The following is a 16,287-nucleotide window of genomic DNA, read 5'->3' as shown; positions in this document are numbered from 1 at the left end:
GGATTGACTTGAGTTTATTTTCACATCTAATTAAAAACTCACATGATGAAACTAATGGTTTTGGTTCTTTACAATGTAACTTGTTTATCCGAGAAATATAATGTTCAATGATCAGTCGACAAGAAATACTGTTTCCGCGAGAAACTTAACTACATGATCAGTTTTATATGAAACAACAGAATGGTCAAGGACTGTACATGTTGGGATTTGCTGAAATGGGAACACGAAAAGCCTTTGAAACAAGAAGCGCAACTAGTTTATCAGTTTTATCTGTCACAGCCTCATGTTTCAGAGGCGCTAGATTTTCCTGTTTCGACAAATTTCAACTGGTGAAGGACGTTTATCCACCGTTATTTTATAGGATCATCCAATATGTTAATTTCGGCAAATGTATCAAAGATGCAACAAACCATGGTCAACATTAGTTTTTGTTCTAAAGCATAAGTTGCCTTCATCCCGTCCTGGCTCTCAACGAAGTCAGAAGGAACTAAAATTGGAAGGGAGGAGCTGCTAGTAGGATAGCCACCAAAATGCTCATAAAAATACTGTCTACAAGTTAATAGTGTCTATATTTTATGGCAATCTCAATGAATTGAACATGAAAAAGTTGAATATACCATTACTCATTTGGAAAAAAATTTCGGCAAGGACACCAATACCGACTTGCAGGAAATAACAAAAAATAGATCATGAAAGTTCTTATGCTTCACAACAAACTCCCTACATGATCTGCTGCAACACTGGTTGCAGAAAACATGAGAATGTTAAGTATGCACTCTCGGGTGAGAGTTGTTTCAGCTCTTACAGCTGCATTATGAAGTTCAGTTCTTCTGGACTGTAAGTTTGGTCATGAACAAGCTCTGGGATCTAGGTCTTAGTCCTTGACACGAGACACATTGCATGAGATGCACCAACAGCAACAGCGAGCACATGATGCTCACTTAGCTCCTCCTCATCCATTAGAAACATCACTTCAACAGGTGATGGTTGCTTTTCAGGTAGCCCTGGAACACCGAGTTGGCAGTCCTGTGAATTTCCCCACATGTACAATTTTCAGTTGTCTGCCATTTCAACGAATAATGATTAACAACATGCTGTAGAAAGATCAAAGAAATTATGGTACCAGTAATTAGATCAATAAAGTTAGTTGCATGAAGTACCTGAGGACAATAAATAAACCCAGAGAGCCTAATCACATGCGTGCAGTGGAGCACTAAAAGTACACTTATACCAGATTTTTAGCACAGAGACCAGAGGTTTATGTACATTCTCAACATAAAAATTCTGGTGCTTTCTTGAAATGTTCTCTTGTGGGACCTTGTTTTAAATATTCTTCATCTCTTATTGTTACCTTTCCTTTCTTACTAAAAACTTGTTTATACCTTCACTATGAATAATCACAAAAGCTACCACTGGAAAGAAAGTATCGTAACCCAGTTCATAACACCAAGAGGATTCAACACTAAATCATACATTATATGTAAGTCATTGCTTCGATAGTGAAATAAAATTTTCTATCTTGAAATATTTACACATTCCCTGGAATAAATACAAAAGCAGATAAAAATTTAATCTCTTCACTAGAACTGGCCGCTACATTAAGTCAAAATTGATAGCAAACATCTTGCAGAACATGACTTGATAAAACTATTATGAACATGATTGCAACACACAAAAAAAGAAAGATGATTCTGAATAAGAATTAGTAATAATACATTTTGATAGCAATTTGTACATAATCATAGATATGCTAAACCAAACAAGTTACCAGTGATTGCAGCTGAAGATGAGCCTTCACATGTACTGGAGACAATATTTTCGCCAGATAATGCATCAATCATTAGTGGGTCGTTCTGGCTTTCAAGAGAACCATGACCCAACTGACCACGCCCCCATGGCCCCATGAAAAAACTTTACCCTCATCTGAAATTGTATACAGTATAAACAAAATGTCACAAGGAGAAAAGCCAAGTTAGTGCTCCTAAAGCACTGTGTTATGACGTAATAAAATCTAGTGCTCAACATTCTGTAGTTAAGTCAAGCCTCATGAAATGACATGAGTTGCTACCAAGTGAAGCAATTATTTCGGGCGTGTAAGACTTTACCTGTTAAGGCAAGTGTATGATATCCTCCACCAGCTATCTGAGTAATACGAACATTCTGAAGACTGGGAACTGGTTTTGGTCTCCAATCACTACTCCTATCGCTTCTTCCAAGCTCATAATTGGAGTTGGCAGGAAAATATTAAAGAAAATTTTGTTACTTACAAGGTGCCGAATAGGTCAACAGAATGGCACATAAAATAAAACGTGCTACATTAATTTAACAAAATCCAAGACAGAGGAGGCCCAACGCATACAGAGCTTCTGACAAGCTTATTATCACACACGCTCCAACAGAACCAAACACACTCACCTTTATTAATGACAAATGAGTAAATAGAATGCTTCTTTAATATTTCGAATTAACCATTTGAATGCTACAAGAGACTTGAAAATGTGAATGTAAATAGAAGAATTCAAGAGCATTAGCATTCCAACAAACAAGAAATGTTAGTAATCACTGAAATAAAAAGATATCTGACTTTAAACTGTTAAGTAACAGTGATCAATCAAATAGAGATCATTAAAAAGCAACATGTATGAAATAAAACAGTGTCAGGACTCACCTCCCCAGTTCCAAGCCTGCTCCTCTGATGTAAGAGCTAACGTGAAAAAATCACCACATGCAACTGCAGTAACAGGTACAGGTAATGCATTAACTTTGGTGGGAGTGCTAAAAGCACCACCCTCACCTAGCCCACCACCACTTCCTAGTCCTAATCTACCATCCCCTTGATCTCGGCCTCATGTATAAGGCTCACCTACACCCATGCATTGGTTATGAATATATATGTAGCAAATAGAAAATAGAAAGTCAATCATGATTTGTGAATTCAATGAATTAGTAAATCTCATGAATTTAATGAATTAGTAAATCTCAGTACCGAAAACTCCCCACCAAACTTTTCCCATTCTCTTTCTTTTCACTAATGATACCTTGAAAAGTATAAAGAAGAGGTACACAAGTTGATAATAGTTTTGGCAAGGGGCAGATTAGAGTCGTCTGTTCTCCCCCCCTTAGTCCCAATCCAACTCGGAATTTCAGAGACCCAAGTCAGGTCCTGATTCTGACTCACAACACCATGGTATATAAATAAAGCACTCAAACTGCGTGACATAGATAATTCATTAGTTAAGGCATAGCAACACCGACCTGAATCAGAAATAGCAGCAGTATGCATCCCACTAGTTGCTCACTGGCAGATCTTTCCATTCCAAGGACCAATCACAAGTGTCGGTAACAATTCCCTGTGGTACACTGAATGTCCTAGGGCTCCAAATCCGCCATAACCCCTGCAAACTTTAGTCAATAGAATGAACAAGTCACTGAAGTGAAGTATGAGAGACACTTTTTCATGTTGAAGTAGAACTCTGTAAGACAGAGTTTTGTTTGTTCAAAAACCTCATAAATATGGAATGCTATAAAAAATTAATTTAACAGCCACAATCCAACCTGAGAGCTTTGGCTGGTCCATATAAGAAATGTGGATTCCGTCCACTTATCAAGGCCTGAGCAGAAAATCTTCCTCCCTTTTAAAACCAAAAATATTAGGAAAAAGCAAATTAGCCTCAGGTCTTTGGGCAAAGGAGCTCTAACAGAAACTTAATGCTCACATGACAGCTCAAGGCTGCTTGTTTTCCTTGGTCACCCCTAATCCACTGCCCAACAACAGCTTTTTTTTCTTCTGATGCAAAATTTTCCTTTTTATTCTTGCACAAAAGAAAAAGGCGTCTCAGAATGCAGATGTGATGCAACTGAATTCGAAATGCTTAAAACGCTTAAATCTCCAGCCATCATATTAATAAGAAAATAATTAGAACGACGAATAAGACTAAAAAGCAATACTTTACATATCGATACATCAAACAGATATTAGACAATGTAAAAGCAAAAAAAATTAACAAACTTTCTTCCAGAAATGATACATGACAGGAAATAATCACGAGGGAACAGAAACCTACTGACCAGGTGAAGACCTCGCCAACGCGAGTTAGCGCCACGGAGTGGAGGCCACCATGTGCAAGACTCCTAACACCATCGAGGTTCGGGTTTAGAGTAGGCACAAACGCGTAACTCTCATTACCAAACCCAAGACGTCCCCCATCTCCTTTTCCCCAATCCATCGACGAGCAGAGCAGAGTGAAAGAGCCCACATGAAATGCCAACCTCCACGGTCCCCTCCCCCTTAGTTGCATCAGGAAGACGACCCGAGATAGGAGAGAGGCGGAAATCAGGAGGGAGATGGAGAGACGCAACTGGGGTCGGATAATAACGGGTCTCCTCGACGCCGCGGCCGAGCTGGCTGGAGCTGCCTCGCCCCCATGACAGCACCTGAAGAGTGGTTGTAGGCGCTGGTTAGTATATAACTTGTGTGAAAGTGTATATAATTTCATTACCAAATCTCAGGGGAAAAGAATAGGGGAGGGGTGCCGTTATTTGTGGTAGAAAATGAGTGTGGTGCATCCTTGATCAGCTCTTCCAGCTCTTCTTCTCACCGTGTGGAGTATTAAGATATTATTATATTTTTGGTGAAACTAGAATTATATTTCTCTATTAGATTTATATTTAAAAAATATAACATCTAAAAGGATGTTTTTTAAATAGATAATCTGTTAAATTTGATCATACTCAGAAATCCCATATGCCATGGATTTTTGTGAATTGTTAATGCCCCTCACGCTATGTCCAATGTTACCAAATGGTTACACTTTCCCTCCCATGCGCAGCAGACTAACATTAACAGGCCATGAACATTTTTCGAACAGAAACGTCCTTTTGCAGAAGAGGATAACGTTTTCCGACTCTTCGCTCGTGCTCTCCAAGCTTTCGAGCTTGGCAGCTCTGTTCCAGTCTTTTTGTTGAAGTGGTTAGTAACTGAGAGAGCAGCTGTCTGGATCCCCTCTTCATCTTTTGGTCTGTATGGCTTCTCTTCCTCTTCAGCACGCCAGCCACACTGCCGTCCTCCACCAAAAGGTTACACTCTTTGTCTGAGTATCTTGCTTCTCAGCTATTCGTCCTCTTCATCTCCTCATTCAAAATGGGTTCTCTTGTTCTTATCTGGAACAGAGTCAAGGTTTCAGAAAAGATTGCTGGCAGCAACCAAAGAGCTCTTCTCTGAGTAACCGAGGAAAGAACTTAAGACCCATTTGTGCAACGAATGTGGCGCCTCCATTCAGATTATTTGAGCCTCCCCAAGTTGACGACTCATCTTCAGAGGTACCCGTGAGCAATTTATTCTCGTTGTCTCTCTTTTTAACTGTCTCTCTCTCGCCTCTGTTTTATGATGTATTTGATGTTTGGCGCTGTTGTCAGTTGGAGCCAGCCGATCCTGACTTCTACAAGATAGGTTATGCTCGTAGTTTTCGAGCTTATGGTGTTGAATTTAAGGAAGGTCCCAATGGGTTCGGAGTATACGCATCAAAGGACGTTGAACCACTTCGAAGAGCTCGAGTGAGTGAATTGATGCTATACTGTGTTTGTCAACCTCCCGAAATTGCCTTCACTTTTAAATTGGGGGAAAGATGAATATCGCTTTAAGTCACGCAAGAGTAAAAAAGCAAAAAAAATTATACGACGCAAGTTTCTGACTTGTGTGAAATATATCAATAACATGAGCACGCTGTCTGCTTTTTCATAAATGCAGGTTATCATGGAGATTCCACTAGAGCTGATGATAACAATTAGTCAGAAGCTCCCCTGGATGTTTTTCCCTGACTTTCTACCCATAGGTCATCCTATATTTGATATAATCAACTCAACCAATCCTGAGGTAATGTTCTAGTCTCTGCAATGATGTAAGAATGTGCTTTCTGGTTTTTCTATCACTATTTAACCATTGTTTTCATTTTTATTGTTTTAAGCTGTAAATAGAAAAAAATGTATTGCAAAAGGTTTTTTCTTTCCTTAGATTCAGGTTGATTTCTTGATCCCTTCTTTAAGTTTAATGTTTCTCCTATTTTTTAGTGAAAACATTAAACACCATTTCAGAAAAAAAATTAATGTTTCTTGTAATTTCCTTTTAATAATCTAGCTCTTCTCTATCAGACAGACTGGGACTTGAGATTGGCATGTCTTTTCTTATACGCCTTTGATTGCGAGGGTAACTTCTGGCAGCTGTATGGGGACTTCTTACCTAGTATAGATGAGTGCACTAGCATGCTTCTGGCTACCAAGGTTTGTGTAAATCAAGATTAATTCGTCCATATCTTAGTATTTTATGATACTTATGGTATAGCTGTACAAATTTAACCAGGAAATATGTTTAAATTTCATTTATTGGCTTTCTTGCTGCATCTTTGTTTGCCACATCATGATTCCTTCTTCTGTTTGCTGCAATATTAGGTTGATTTTAAAGTTTATTGGGGTTGGGGGGTACATCATATATTTAATTCCATTTCCACCTTAACTGCTTTCTTAACTTCCTATAGGAATTTCTTAAACTGATTTAATTGTTGTATGCACTAATTATGCATTTTGATTCTTGTCTATATTAGTGGCTTGATGGTTTCATGTTGTAGCTGAAACTTGAATACTTTTCTGTAGTTTTACAATTTAATGTACATACTATATTGAAATAAAACACCTTATGTTCAAGGTGTGCTGGTGGAAATCTGGAATGCAACTAATACTTACTTCTTGTTATTGCTGCTGCTGCATTTTTGTTATGTATGTCATTTCATCTCCATTTCCAATGTCAAACATAAATGCTTCCTGTACTCGTATAAATCTGCTATTTGATGAACTACATATTCCTTTTAACTTAACTGCTGTATTTGCTCCAGTTCTAGTGGCTTCTATTTTTCCAACTTATTGTGCTTACTCCTTTCTCCTCATTGCAGGAGGACCTTTTGGAGCTGCAGGATGAAAACCTGGCATCCACTATGAAAGAACACCATCACCGTGCGCTAGAATTTTGGGAAAAGAATTGGGTAATTCATTTCTATGCTATTCTTGTATGTAATGATGTGCATAATTAATTGCCATGACTTTCTTTGTTACAACATTAATTAAGTTGATACTGTAACCAACTTTCAGCACTCCGCTGTTCCTCTTAAAATAAAGAGACTTGCCCGTGATCCTGAAAGATTCATTTGGGCAATGAGCATTGTACAAACTCGTTGTATCAATTTGCAGATGAGGATTGGTGCTCTTATCCAAGATTCTAATATGTTGATACCTTATGCAGGTAAACTTTCTGTTCTTAGACTTTCTAATTTTTCTTAGCAAGTTGAGGCTTAATAGATTTGAATATTTCATCACTAAGTTAAGGTTCCAGTATATGACTAGGATGTCTCCTTTTTAGTTATTTATAAGGAACAGATTACTTGTTCTGTTTGTTGGATATTCACGTATTCATTTCCAATCTTATAAAAACGAAGAACATTTCTTCAGTCTAGCAGCTGAACAGTTTTTTGGCTTCATATAGTTGGTAAAAATCTGAAATTAGAAGTCTTGTTTTACTAGATATGCTCAATCATTCCTTTCAACCAAACTGTTTCTTGCACTGGCGTTTCAAGGACCGCATGCTTGAGGTTATGATAAATGCTGGGCAGAGGATAAGGAAAGGAGACCAGGTGCACAAGTTCAACCCATCTCTATTCCTTCCAGATGGATGCCTTAAGGATTTGTGTTTTTTTTTTTTTTTTTTTTTTGGTTTTTTGGTTTTTTGGAATGTCAATGGTAAACAACTTTTAGTGAGGATGGTTTGAGTGCCACTATCTTTTCATACTTCAAGAAACTAGGTTTTGTTTTTTCACCCCAAAACATGGTTAGGGACTCGAGACTTTAGCACTAAAATCACCAAAAGCATCAGCAAGTGAAATCCACTTTCACATCAGTCTTCAGCTGTGTAACTTTCTTATGAAGTTCCACGTTTCTTCTGTTAGTCCTTTTGTTCTAATCTTGCGTAATTGTGCCTGTATGATGGATTTGACATAAATTTAGTGTTTGACTCTTTGCAGATGACTCTCAACTATATGAATGGGAAGAAGAATAACATGTTAATGCAAAGATATGGCTTTTCATCATCAACGGTACTTGCTCCTGAACCCACCTGGATCAGAATAAGTCTTTGTAGTGTGACCCAGAAATTGTTGAAGTGGACCGTTCCTTTTCTTTACCAAAACCCTTACCTACGTTTACCAAATCTCATGGATAGCAAGTTATATCTTGTCTGTAAAGACTGTACTTACGGACCACTGGAAGGAGAAGTGATGAACTGAAACCTTAAGAATTATCTCACCCATGGAGTCAGTTGTTTATGGCATTGAAATGGTTTATCCACTTTCACTTTCGTGGGCCCTTCTCCTTTAAAAAGAAACAACTATCTTGGTGCACCATGACTCATATGCTGGTTTAGCTGGTTAGCAGTCTAATGTTAACAAGGTATGAAGTACACGCCTAGTCCATTATATATATATGTGTATATATATATATATATATGTATGTATGTATATGACATCGAGAGCTACTCTGATCTCAAATGATAGTGGATGCTTTCCATGATTTACTTTGTACTGGAGGGATGAAACCCAGGAGGTCATACCTATATGTTCTGTAATCATTTAAGTAATCATTTAACAGCTTAAGAGAGAGTTTGCTATATTATTTTGTTGACTAGTTGTGATGCGGTATTCACTCATGGATTTTCCACATTTGTTTGCAGAACCCCTGGGGCACAATACAGTTTTCTGGCAATGCACAAATTCATTTGGACTCTTTCTTATCAGTGTTCAATATATCTGGCTTGCCTGAGGAGTTTTATCACAACAGTAAGGGCAACACCTTATTAACTATTCCCAGAGTTTGACGAATCAAGTTCTTTATTGCCTATCCCTAGTAGAAGCTGTTAATGCTGTGGAATAACCATGTCTCTGATACATGTGAAGCTCGGCTATCTGGTGGCGAAGACCCTTTTGTCGATGGAGCTGTCATAGCGGCTGCACGAACTTTGCCTACTTGGTCTGATGGGGATTTACCTCCTATCCCAAGTGCAGAAAGGAAAGCTGCAAAAGAGCTGCAAGAAGAATGTGGAGAGATGTTGGCAAAATTTCCAACCTCTTCTGGGGAAGATCAGCAACTCCTAGGTAACCACAGTGTAACCAATTCAGATATACTATACGTTTAGGTAGAGAAACTAAGTACACATAAAGTTAGTTCTTCCATGTTAGCAAATATTATGAAAATGGTGTTTGGTTATGGTAAAAAAATCCAGTTCTATCCTTGTTTGATGTTCTTAACATAACAGATTCAAATCCACAAATGAGCAGGACCCGTGAAGCTGCCATCAAGTAATGCAAACCCTTGTCAATCTTTAGATATTTACTTGCTCCAAAACTCATTATCAGTCATGAGGTTAATGTTGAATTGATATGGATTCTTGCAGGTACCGCTTGCATCGTAAGTTGTTCTTAGAGAAGGTGATCCAGGCCTTGAATGTTTATCAAGATAAAATAATATTTTAAGTGGGGATGAGTTAGTATTTCTGTTGTATCATATAAATAGTCCAATGAGAAGGTTCAGGTGGATGCATATGTTTATCATGGATCATCCCTTGAGATTTTTCTTGTTCTTCGTAAAGAATTCTCATGAGAGCAGACTTCTCTTTCCTCATCCTACTCATTCTTCTTTTGTCACGGCATAAGAAGCGTCATCATCATCCTGCTGCTGCTACTGTATGCATCGCATTTAAGCAGGGTAGCGCGTACCAGTATCAGGTTTAATCGATAGAGTAGGCACCTGAGTATTGGACTCATCTAGCCTGTATCTTATCGCTACCTCCAATACGAACACTCTTCAAGTAAGTTTTAGAAGTTCGGCTTGCCGACTGTTTCTGTTTTGGTTAGTTGACAGTGAAATCTGAATTCAAGACTTCTCACACGGGCAGTTGGTGAAGTCTGCAGGTTTGGAAATGGGTATCTGAGTTGTGAATAGCAATAAGAAAGGTCAGTCTGAATCCAGGTATTTGAAAAATTGTGTACAGAGGTGAGAGAAACCACCGGAATCAATCGAATCTTCTCAGTAGCTGATGTCCTTGCATTAAAATTCATATCACCCAGTTAACGATCGCTTTTGTTGTGAGCATGTGTTCATGTAACAGGCCTCTACGTTATGCTATTAAATAAGTGGGCAGTTGAAGAGTTAAAGACTGCAGCACCTTCCAGGAAATCTTCCGACATTATCAAAACCAAGCAGAAATAAGAGATTCCCCGATACCCAAAACAGGGAACTCCAAATCCTGCAAATCAACAGTTTTCTGAACACTACAGATTTCATTTTATCACTCTAGTTCTATAATATTCATTTGGTAGACGCGTGACAGGTTATTTTTCATTGAGTCACAGCCAACTGCACTGAGCTGGTTGACCCCAGAAATCCTCTCTCATGGCACATTCATAGCCTCTGCCTCTCTCTCTCTCTCTCTCTCTCTCTCGTTTGATTTTACTTCTTTATATTCAGGCCACCCAGACAACAACAAAGATCTGCTGGCTCCATTGAAATCTCTTCTTTACTTTTCTGCTTCCATATTTCTTCATTGCTGATGGGGTTCAATCAAATGGATGATTCCTTAAAAGTGAATCTTCCAGCTTAGAAGCAGGCCGGCAACCGGTCCGACCGGTCCGACCAGCCGTCCGCATAAAATCGAGAAACGCTCCTCAACATCGCTTTCGTTTCGCGTAAGCCGTGACGCCGACACCGGCACGCGCCCGAAACACTCGGCCGGTCCATTCACCCCGGTCCAAGCGCCGGTGCGGCGGTCGGTCATCCGGTCTGCGCGCACGTGGGCGAATATCCTTGGGTCCACGACGACCAGAATACGGGCAAGTGTACCCTCTAGGTCTTTGCCGCTTTTCTTTTTGTCTTTTCAGAGGCGGGTCCGATGGAGGTGTTAATGTTGTTATAATATGAGAAAATGTTACTGTAAGACTTTCATAAGAAGCTCTTATTAAGATCACTACTCATGTTAGCATGTTAATGTCACATAAAGTTAAGTTGGATTAACTAGTCTAATTTATTTATATGATTCACTAGTGGCACATTCAAGCCTCTAATGTGCTTCTCATGTTGCACTTCTCCCCGTAATGTCTGAAGCAAAAGTGACTAAAGCAAAAGAGGGGAACACAAACACCAACGTCCCTCTCCATATTAAAATCATTCCCTGCCGTTGGACAGATAAGCTGTCTCTTTTGTCTCTTCCCCAGAATATCTCGCCTCACTCGATCCAATAAATCCCCGCCCCCCTCTTCAGTTTTTCTTTCTCCTTCCTCTCCTTCTTCTCTCATTGGGTCATCATACTCGTTCTATGATGGGTTATCGAGCTAGAAGGAGGTGGTGCACGCAGCCGCTGACGCCTCTGCAGGAAGGTCCGGACCCGGACACGTACAGTGATGGGAACAAGAAGGAGAGTTCGTGGGAGATAATTCGAGCTTGGGTCAGGACGCAGATAGATAGAGGGTCGTTTATTGGCGGCGGTGGTGGTTCACCAACTTGTGACTATAATAATGGCGGCACTAACAGGTCTGATCTTAAGCTCATGCTGGGTGTGCTTGGATGCCCGCTTGCTCCTATCTCTTTGCCTGATGACCCCGTTCCTCAGCCTTGTGTTAGAGGCATCCCCATTGTAAGACTCTTCCCAATCAGTCCAGCTTCCAGCTGCTTTATTCTCTGTTTTTCAGCTGTTTGATGAAATTCTTTGACAAATTCTGACGCTCTGAGATAACTAGTAACTGAAATCTATGTTTTTTTTATTACTCAGGAGACTTCCACCGCGCATTACATAGTCCAGCAGTACTTGGCGGCGACGGGGTGTTTGAAGCAGCAGAAATGCAGGAAAAGCCTGTACACGACGGGCGTGGTGAAGATGGTCTACTGCGAGACGGAGATTGGGCCCGGTAAAAACGTGAGGAGCGCGGGTCCACGAGGTGGGGAGAGCGGGTGTTTTGTGCTCTGGCAGATGTCGCCGGGAATGTGGTCGTTGGAGATGGTGCTCGCCGGTCACAAGGTCGTCGCCGGCAGCAATGGGAAGATTGTCTGGCGACACACGCCTTGGTTGGGTTTACACGCTGCCAAGGGTCCTCAGCGGCCGCTTCGCCGGCTCATCCAGGTACGTGAAGCTGGTGGGGGCTTTTTTGGAATTACATAGAGGCATATTGGGACATGGGTTTTTAATTTTTATTTTTAATGGAAAAATATAAAAAATTTGGCCTGTTTTGAATTTAGGGCCATATATGTTACTAATATGTGTCTATATATGTGTTTGTTTAGGGGCTGGACCCCAAGATCACAGCGAGCATGTTCGCCAACGCACAATGCTTAGGCGAGAAACGAATCGACGGCGAAGATTGCTTCGTCCTCAAAGTGGCGGCCGATGGGAGGAATTTAATCGCACGGAGCGAAGGCCCCGCTGAGGTGATCAGGCACATCCTCTTCGGATACTTCAGTCAAAGAAGTGGACTCCTCGTATACATGGAGGACTCCCACCTCACCAGAGTCCAGACCCCCGGCTCCGACACCATCTACTGGGAGACCACGATCACCAGCAGCGTCGAGGACTACAGGGAAGTCGACGGGGTCCTCATTGCCCACCAGGGGAGATCGGTGGCGACCGTTTTCCGCTTCGGTGATATCTCCATGCAGCACAGTAGAGCGAAAATGGAGGAGTTATGGAGAATCGATGATGTTGTGTTTAATGTCCCGGGACTTTCCGGCGAATACTTCATCCCTCCGGCGGATGTTTACGAACTGGGGTCCCGGGATTAGTGGTGAAACTGTAACTTAAACTGATTTTTTTTTTTCTCTCTCTTTTTGTTCTTTTGGAGAAACTACAGGATGACTTCTTGTGGGAGATATTATTGGATTAATGACCCATTCATCAAGAACAGGGCAGAGTTACATTTGTGGAATGTATATCTGTAATTCTGTATCGATATTCCTAATCGAAATGAGAATCTTTATTCTTTTTAGCATTAGTTTGGTTTTGAATCCAGTAGTAACTAGTAAGATTGTTAAGGCTTGGAGTTCATTCTAGACGAGGTCGTGAGGTGTCTCTGGTCTTTTATGAAAACAAAGTGCTGGATTTTTGTTTGGGATGAACACAGAAAGAAAAATACAACAGTTATCCTTGTTCCTGGAAAGAGACGAACAGAAAACACGTTGCATTGCCTCATCATCTTTGGCAGAATCATGAGTTCCAGGCCTCTCCTCTCCCTCCTCTTGCTCTACGAAAAATACAACAGATCTCCTTATTCGTGGAAACAGATAAAAAAAGAAAACACGTTGCATCGCCTCATCATGCTTTGGCAGAATCCTGAGTTTCAGTTCTCTCCTCCCTCTCTTGCTCTTCCATGGTGTCACAGAACACTGTACCTCGGGTCTCTGGCAAGGAAACGACGAACAAGCCACAGAGCCCTATCGCCAAACCGAACACTCCAAAGGATATAGGAGACCCACCTTCCTTCCTCCCTACTGCCACCAGAACAGGTCCAAACGCGCCCCCAAGAACCACAGCCTGCCTCACCAGCGATACGGCCGAATTCCTCACGCAAGTGGGGAAGAGCTCCAGTGTGTAGATCAGCAGCACGTTGAAGGTGGTGCAAGCGCTGAAGAAGGATCCCACCTCCAGCCCAATCTGTACCCACTTCGTTCTTTTCCCTCCTCTTTCCGACATAATTCCGCAGGCTATGCTGGTCGCTCCGCTGAGGAGGGTGAACACCAGCACCATGCTCCTTCGGTTCAATCTCCCTATCAGAAAGAAAGTGAGCAGGGCGGCTGGTAACTCTGATAGAGCGTTGAAGGTGACGCTCAGAAAGTGATTGAAATTTAGTATTTCGACGGCAAGCGGCATCGCATAGTACACCAGTCCGACTCCGAAGCTCACCACCATCATCGCCAAGAGTCGCCGGAAAGTCCATCTGTTCTCCCACAAGATCTTCATCGCCGAGAAGATGTTCACGTTTTGGGGCTCCTCTTCAGGGCAAAACCCAGACAAGTCATAGTCTAGTTCATGTCCATTAGTGGCGGCGATCTTTCTTAGTGTTCTAATGGCTTCGTCTATCCGACCACGCACGAAGAGCCATCGAGGCGACTCATGAACCAGAAAATAAACAAACAGACAGTAGCAAAGCGTGGGGGCTGATGTCCAGAGGTACAGGACTCTCCAAGAGGACTCGCTACCCAGAAAAGCCAACAACGGCAGCGAGAGGAACCCGAGAGTGAAGCAGAAGAAACTGATGACACCAACCTCACTTCTCCACTTCTTCCCCACGAGCTCCGTCGACAGAACCAACGCACAGGTACCGATCGTCGCCCTGCCAAAACCGCTTACGAATCGCAGGAGAGAATACGTCCATACATTATTCGAGAAGACGGTTAAAATCCCGGTCAGCGACATGAGAGAGCAAGACAGGAGGAGCATATTCTTGCGGCCGAGGCAAGAGTCGGCGAGTGTGGAGAGGAGGAGACCGCCGAGGAGGCAGCCGACGTAGAAGGAAGATGCTGGAAGGCTTGCAAGAAGAGAACTACCGCAAGTGAGGTTCCATTCAGACACCATAGACGTCTGCAACGGCCTGTCCCACGCCCAAGAACTGATGGGTAGCTCGCACGGACTAGTTGCAGACCGGCAAGCTCTGTCATTGGCGTCTGTACAGTGCCAAGAAGGTTGCTGATCGCTGAAAACGCTGATGAAGGTCTGCTGTGCATCGAAGACCCAGGCGAAGGAAACCAGCACGGCCTGGAGAAGCTGGGCAAGGCCAAATCCGCCGATGCACTGCTCTATGGTGTCATCAAGGGATCCGGCGAGTTTCTTGATGCTGTCTTCCTCTAGCTCAGGCGAGATTGAGGGAGAAAGAAGGGGAGAGGTGTCTGCCATTAGAGCACCGAACCTCTTCGAATCAGATCTTTGAGGCAAACAGAACTGACGGGGTCATAAAGGTTGCAAAACTAGAATTCGTCTATAATACTATGAATTTCGATAATTTAACCGTAGTAGTATTCTAGATTTCTATCACCAGGGCTTTTTCTATCAAGGATAATGCTTCGGTTTTATTTAGTTCAAACCGGGAAGATACCGGATTCAGTCTGTTCTGGTCTTTCTGGCACCTAGTTTTATTTATTTTTAGAAGACGTGCTCGATCAGTTGATGTGGCTAGAGAAGGCTGGATATGAGCATGAATGAATAAGATTCTTTCTGGTTTTTGGTAGCATTGGATCAGTCGATAAGACAAAAGACATCGTCAATATTTTGCTCTGACGATAAGGTAAAGAATCTTTATTTAATCCAGCTTATTTATATTAATGAAATCAGCTAATCTAACCATCAGCTAATTAGGAGTTACAAGTAAATTCAGTTTTTGCCTAAATAAGAACAAATCCACTTCAATCCGGTTGAACACACCGGTTTGGAAATGGAAAGCTATGAAATCAGGATTATCGATTCATATGGAAACCAGGGTGGGGGTGAGCATCTGGAAACCAGTCTTCATCTTGACAGTATTGACCTCATCCAAGGTTGATCATTCAAGTCCTTGATTTTTATTTTTGCATTTAACTTCATGCTATGTACTACAATTACAAGATTTTCATTGAAAGACACCAACTATCAGACAATAGTGTGAGTAATGTCTAGAATACAATCCAGAGATCTAAAGAAATCTTTTTATTATGTGAATGAGTCTCATTCACCCTCCATTGTCCTTGTTTTTTGTATTACTCACATAAATGAGACAGTTTTATGAATATCTGAGTGCCCTGAATATGAAATTAAACCCAATAATCCCTCATTTTACAGACATAAATGAGTAAGAAATTCCTCCCAGTTTTAAAGTTGCCAGAGCACTCAGATTGGAAAATGTCAGTTGCAAATAAGACAGTTTTAGTGGTTTCAACAATTATCCAGTACCTCCCTTACTGCAACAGAGAAACAGATCAATTCTACCATGTAAGAAGCAAAAAAACAAACCCAAGGATATAGAACAACATGGAAAGAATTGAGAAGTTTTGGAGCATTTTCTGGCTTATTGCAAGATCAAACTAGAGTCCTAAATGAAATGAAATATTCCTTATGATGGAAGAATTCAAGGTATGCACTTGGGGGGCCTAATCAGTAATGCAATGCATGTCTTTAGTACTGCAGGATGTTTCACATCCTATATTTCATATTATAAGCGTTTCAACATCATTTAAAACTTC

At 41.2% G+C, this 16,287-nt stretch overlaps 3 protein-coding genes and 1 pseudogene across 3 annotated transcripts; 2 read left to right on the top strand and 2 right to left on the bottom strand.

The window, feature by feature from the left end:
- Positions 1 to 663: 663 nt before the first annotated feature.
- On the bottom strand, positions 664 to 5,010 carry LOC137952748 (RCC1 domain-containing protein RUG3, mitochondrial-like; annotated as a pseudogene).
- Positions 4,840 to 9,708, top strand: LOC137953647 (protein PLASTID TRANSCRIPTIONALLY ACTIVE 14). Its single transcript, XM_068801104.1, has 13 exons — positions 4,840 to 5,076; positions 5,170 to 5,319; positions 5,416 to 5,553; positions 5,747 to 5,872; positions 6,148 to 6,276; positions 6,942 to 7,031; positions 7,138 to 7,288; positions 7,567 to 7,676; positions 8,064 to 8,135; positions 8,768 to 8,873; positions 8,991 to 9,188; positions 9,350 to 9,392; positions 9,488 to 9,708. Exons 1-13 carry the CDS (start codon positions 5,023 to 5,025, stop codon positions 9,564 to 9,566), a joined length of 1,446 nt encoding a protein of 481 aa, XP_068657205.1. The 5' UTR covers positions 4,840 to 5,022; the 3' UTR covers positions 9,567 to 9,708.
- A 1,672-nt stretch (positions 9,709 to 11,380) lies between these two features.
- On the top strand, positions 11,381 to 12,979 carry LOC137954012 (uncharacterized). Its single transcript, XM_068801590.1, has 3 exons — positions 11,381 to 11,722; positions 11,858 to 12,205; positions 12,367 to 12,979. Exons 1-3 carry the CDS (start codon positions 11,405 to 11,407, stop codon positions 12,859 to 12,861), a joined length of 1,161 nt encoding a protein of 386 aa, XP_068657691.1. The 5' UTR covers positions 11,381 to 11,404; the 3' UTR covers positions 12,862 to 12,979.
- A 411-nt stretch (positions 12,980 to 13,390) lies between these two features.
- On the bottom strand, positions 13,391 to 14,968 carry LOC137952746 (organic cation/carnitine transporter 3-like). Its single transcript, XM_068799804.1, has one exon. It carries the CDS (start codon positions 14,966 to 14,968, stop codon positions 13,391 to 13,393), a length of 1,578 nt encoding a protein of 525 aa, XP_068655905.1.
- Between the last annotated feature and the right edge of the window lie 1,319 nt (positions 14,969 to 16,287).

This window comes from Aristolochia californica, unplaced genomic scaffold, assembly GCF_029961685.1.
Source record: "Aristolochia californica isolate CCGP_79_NKW_82.1479 unplaced genomic scaffold, dmAriCali1.0.hap1 SCAF_16, whole genome shotgun sequence".
NCBI classification, from domain to species: Eukaryota; Viridiplantae; Streptophyta; class Magnoliopsida; order Piperales; family Aristolochiaceae; genus Aristolochia; species Aristolochia californica.
Note: the sequence above shows the minus strand (reverse complement) of the source record. Positions and strands in the feature narration are given on the sequence as shown.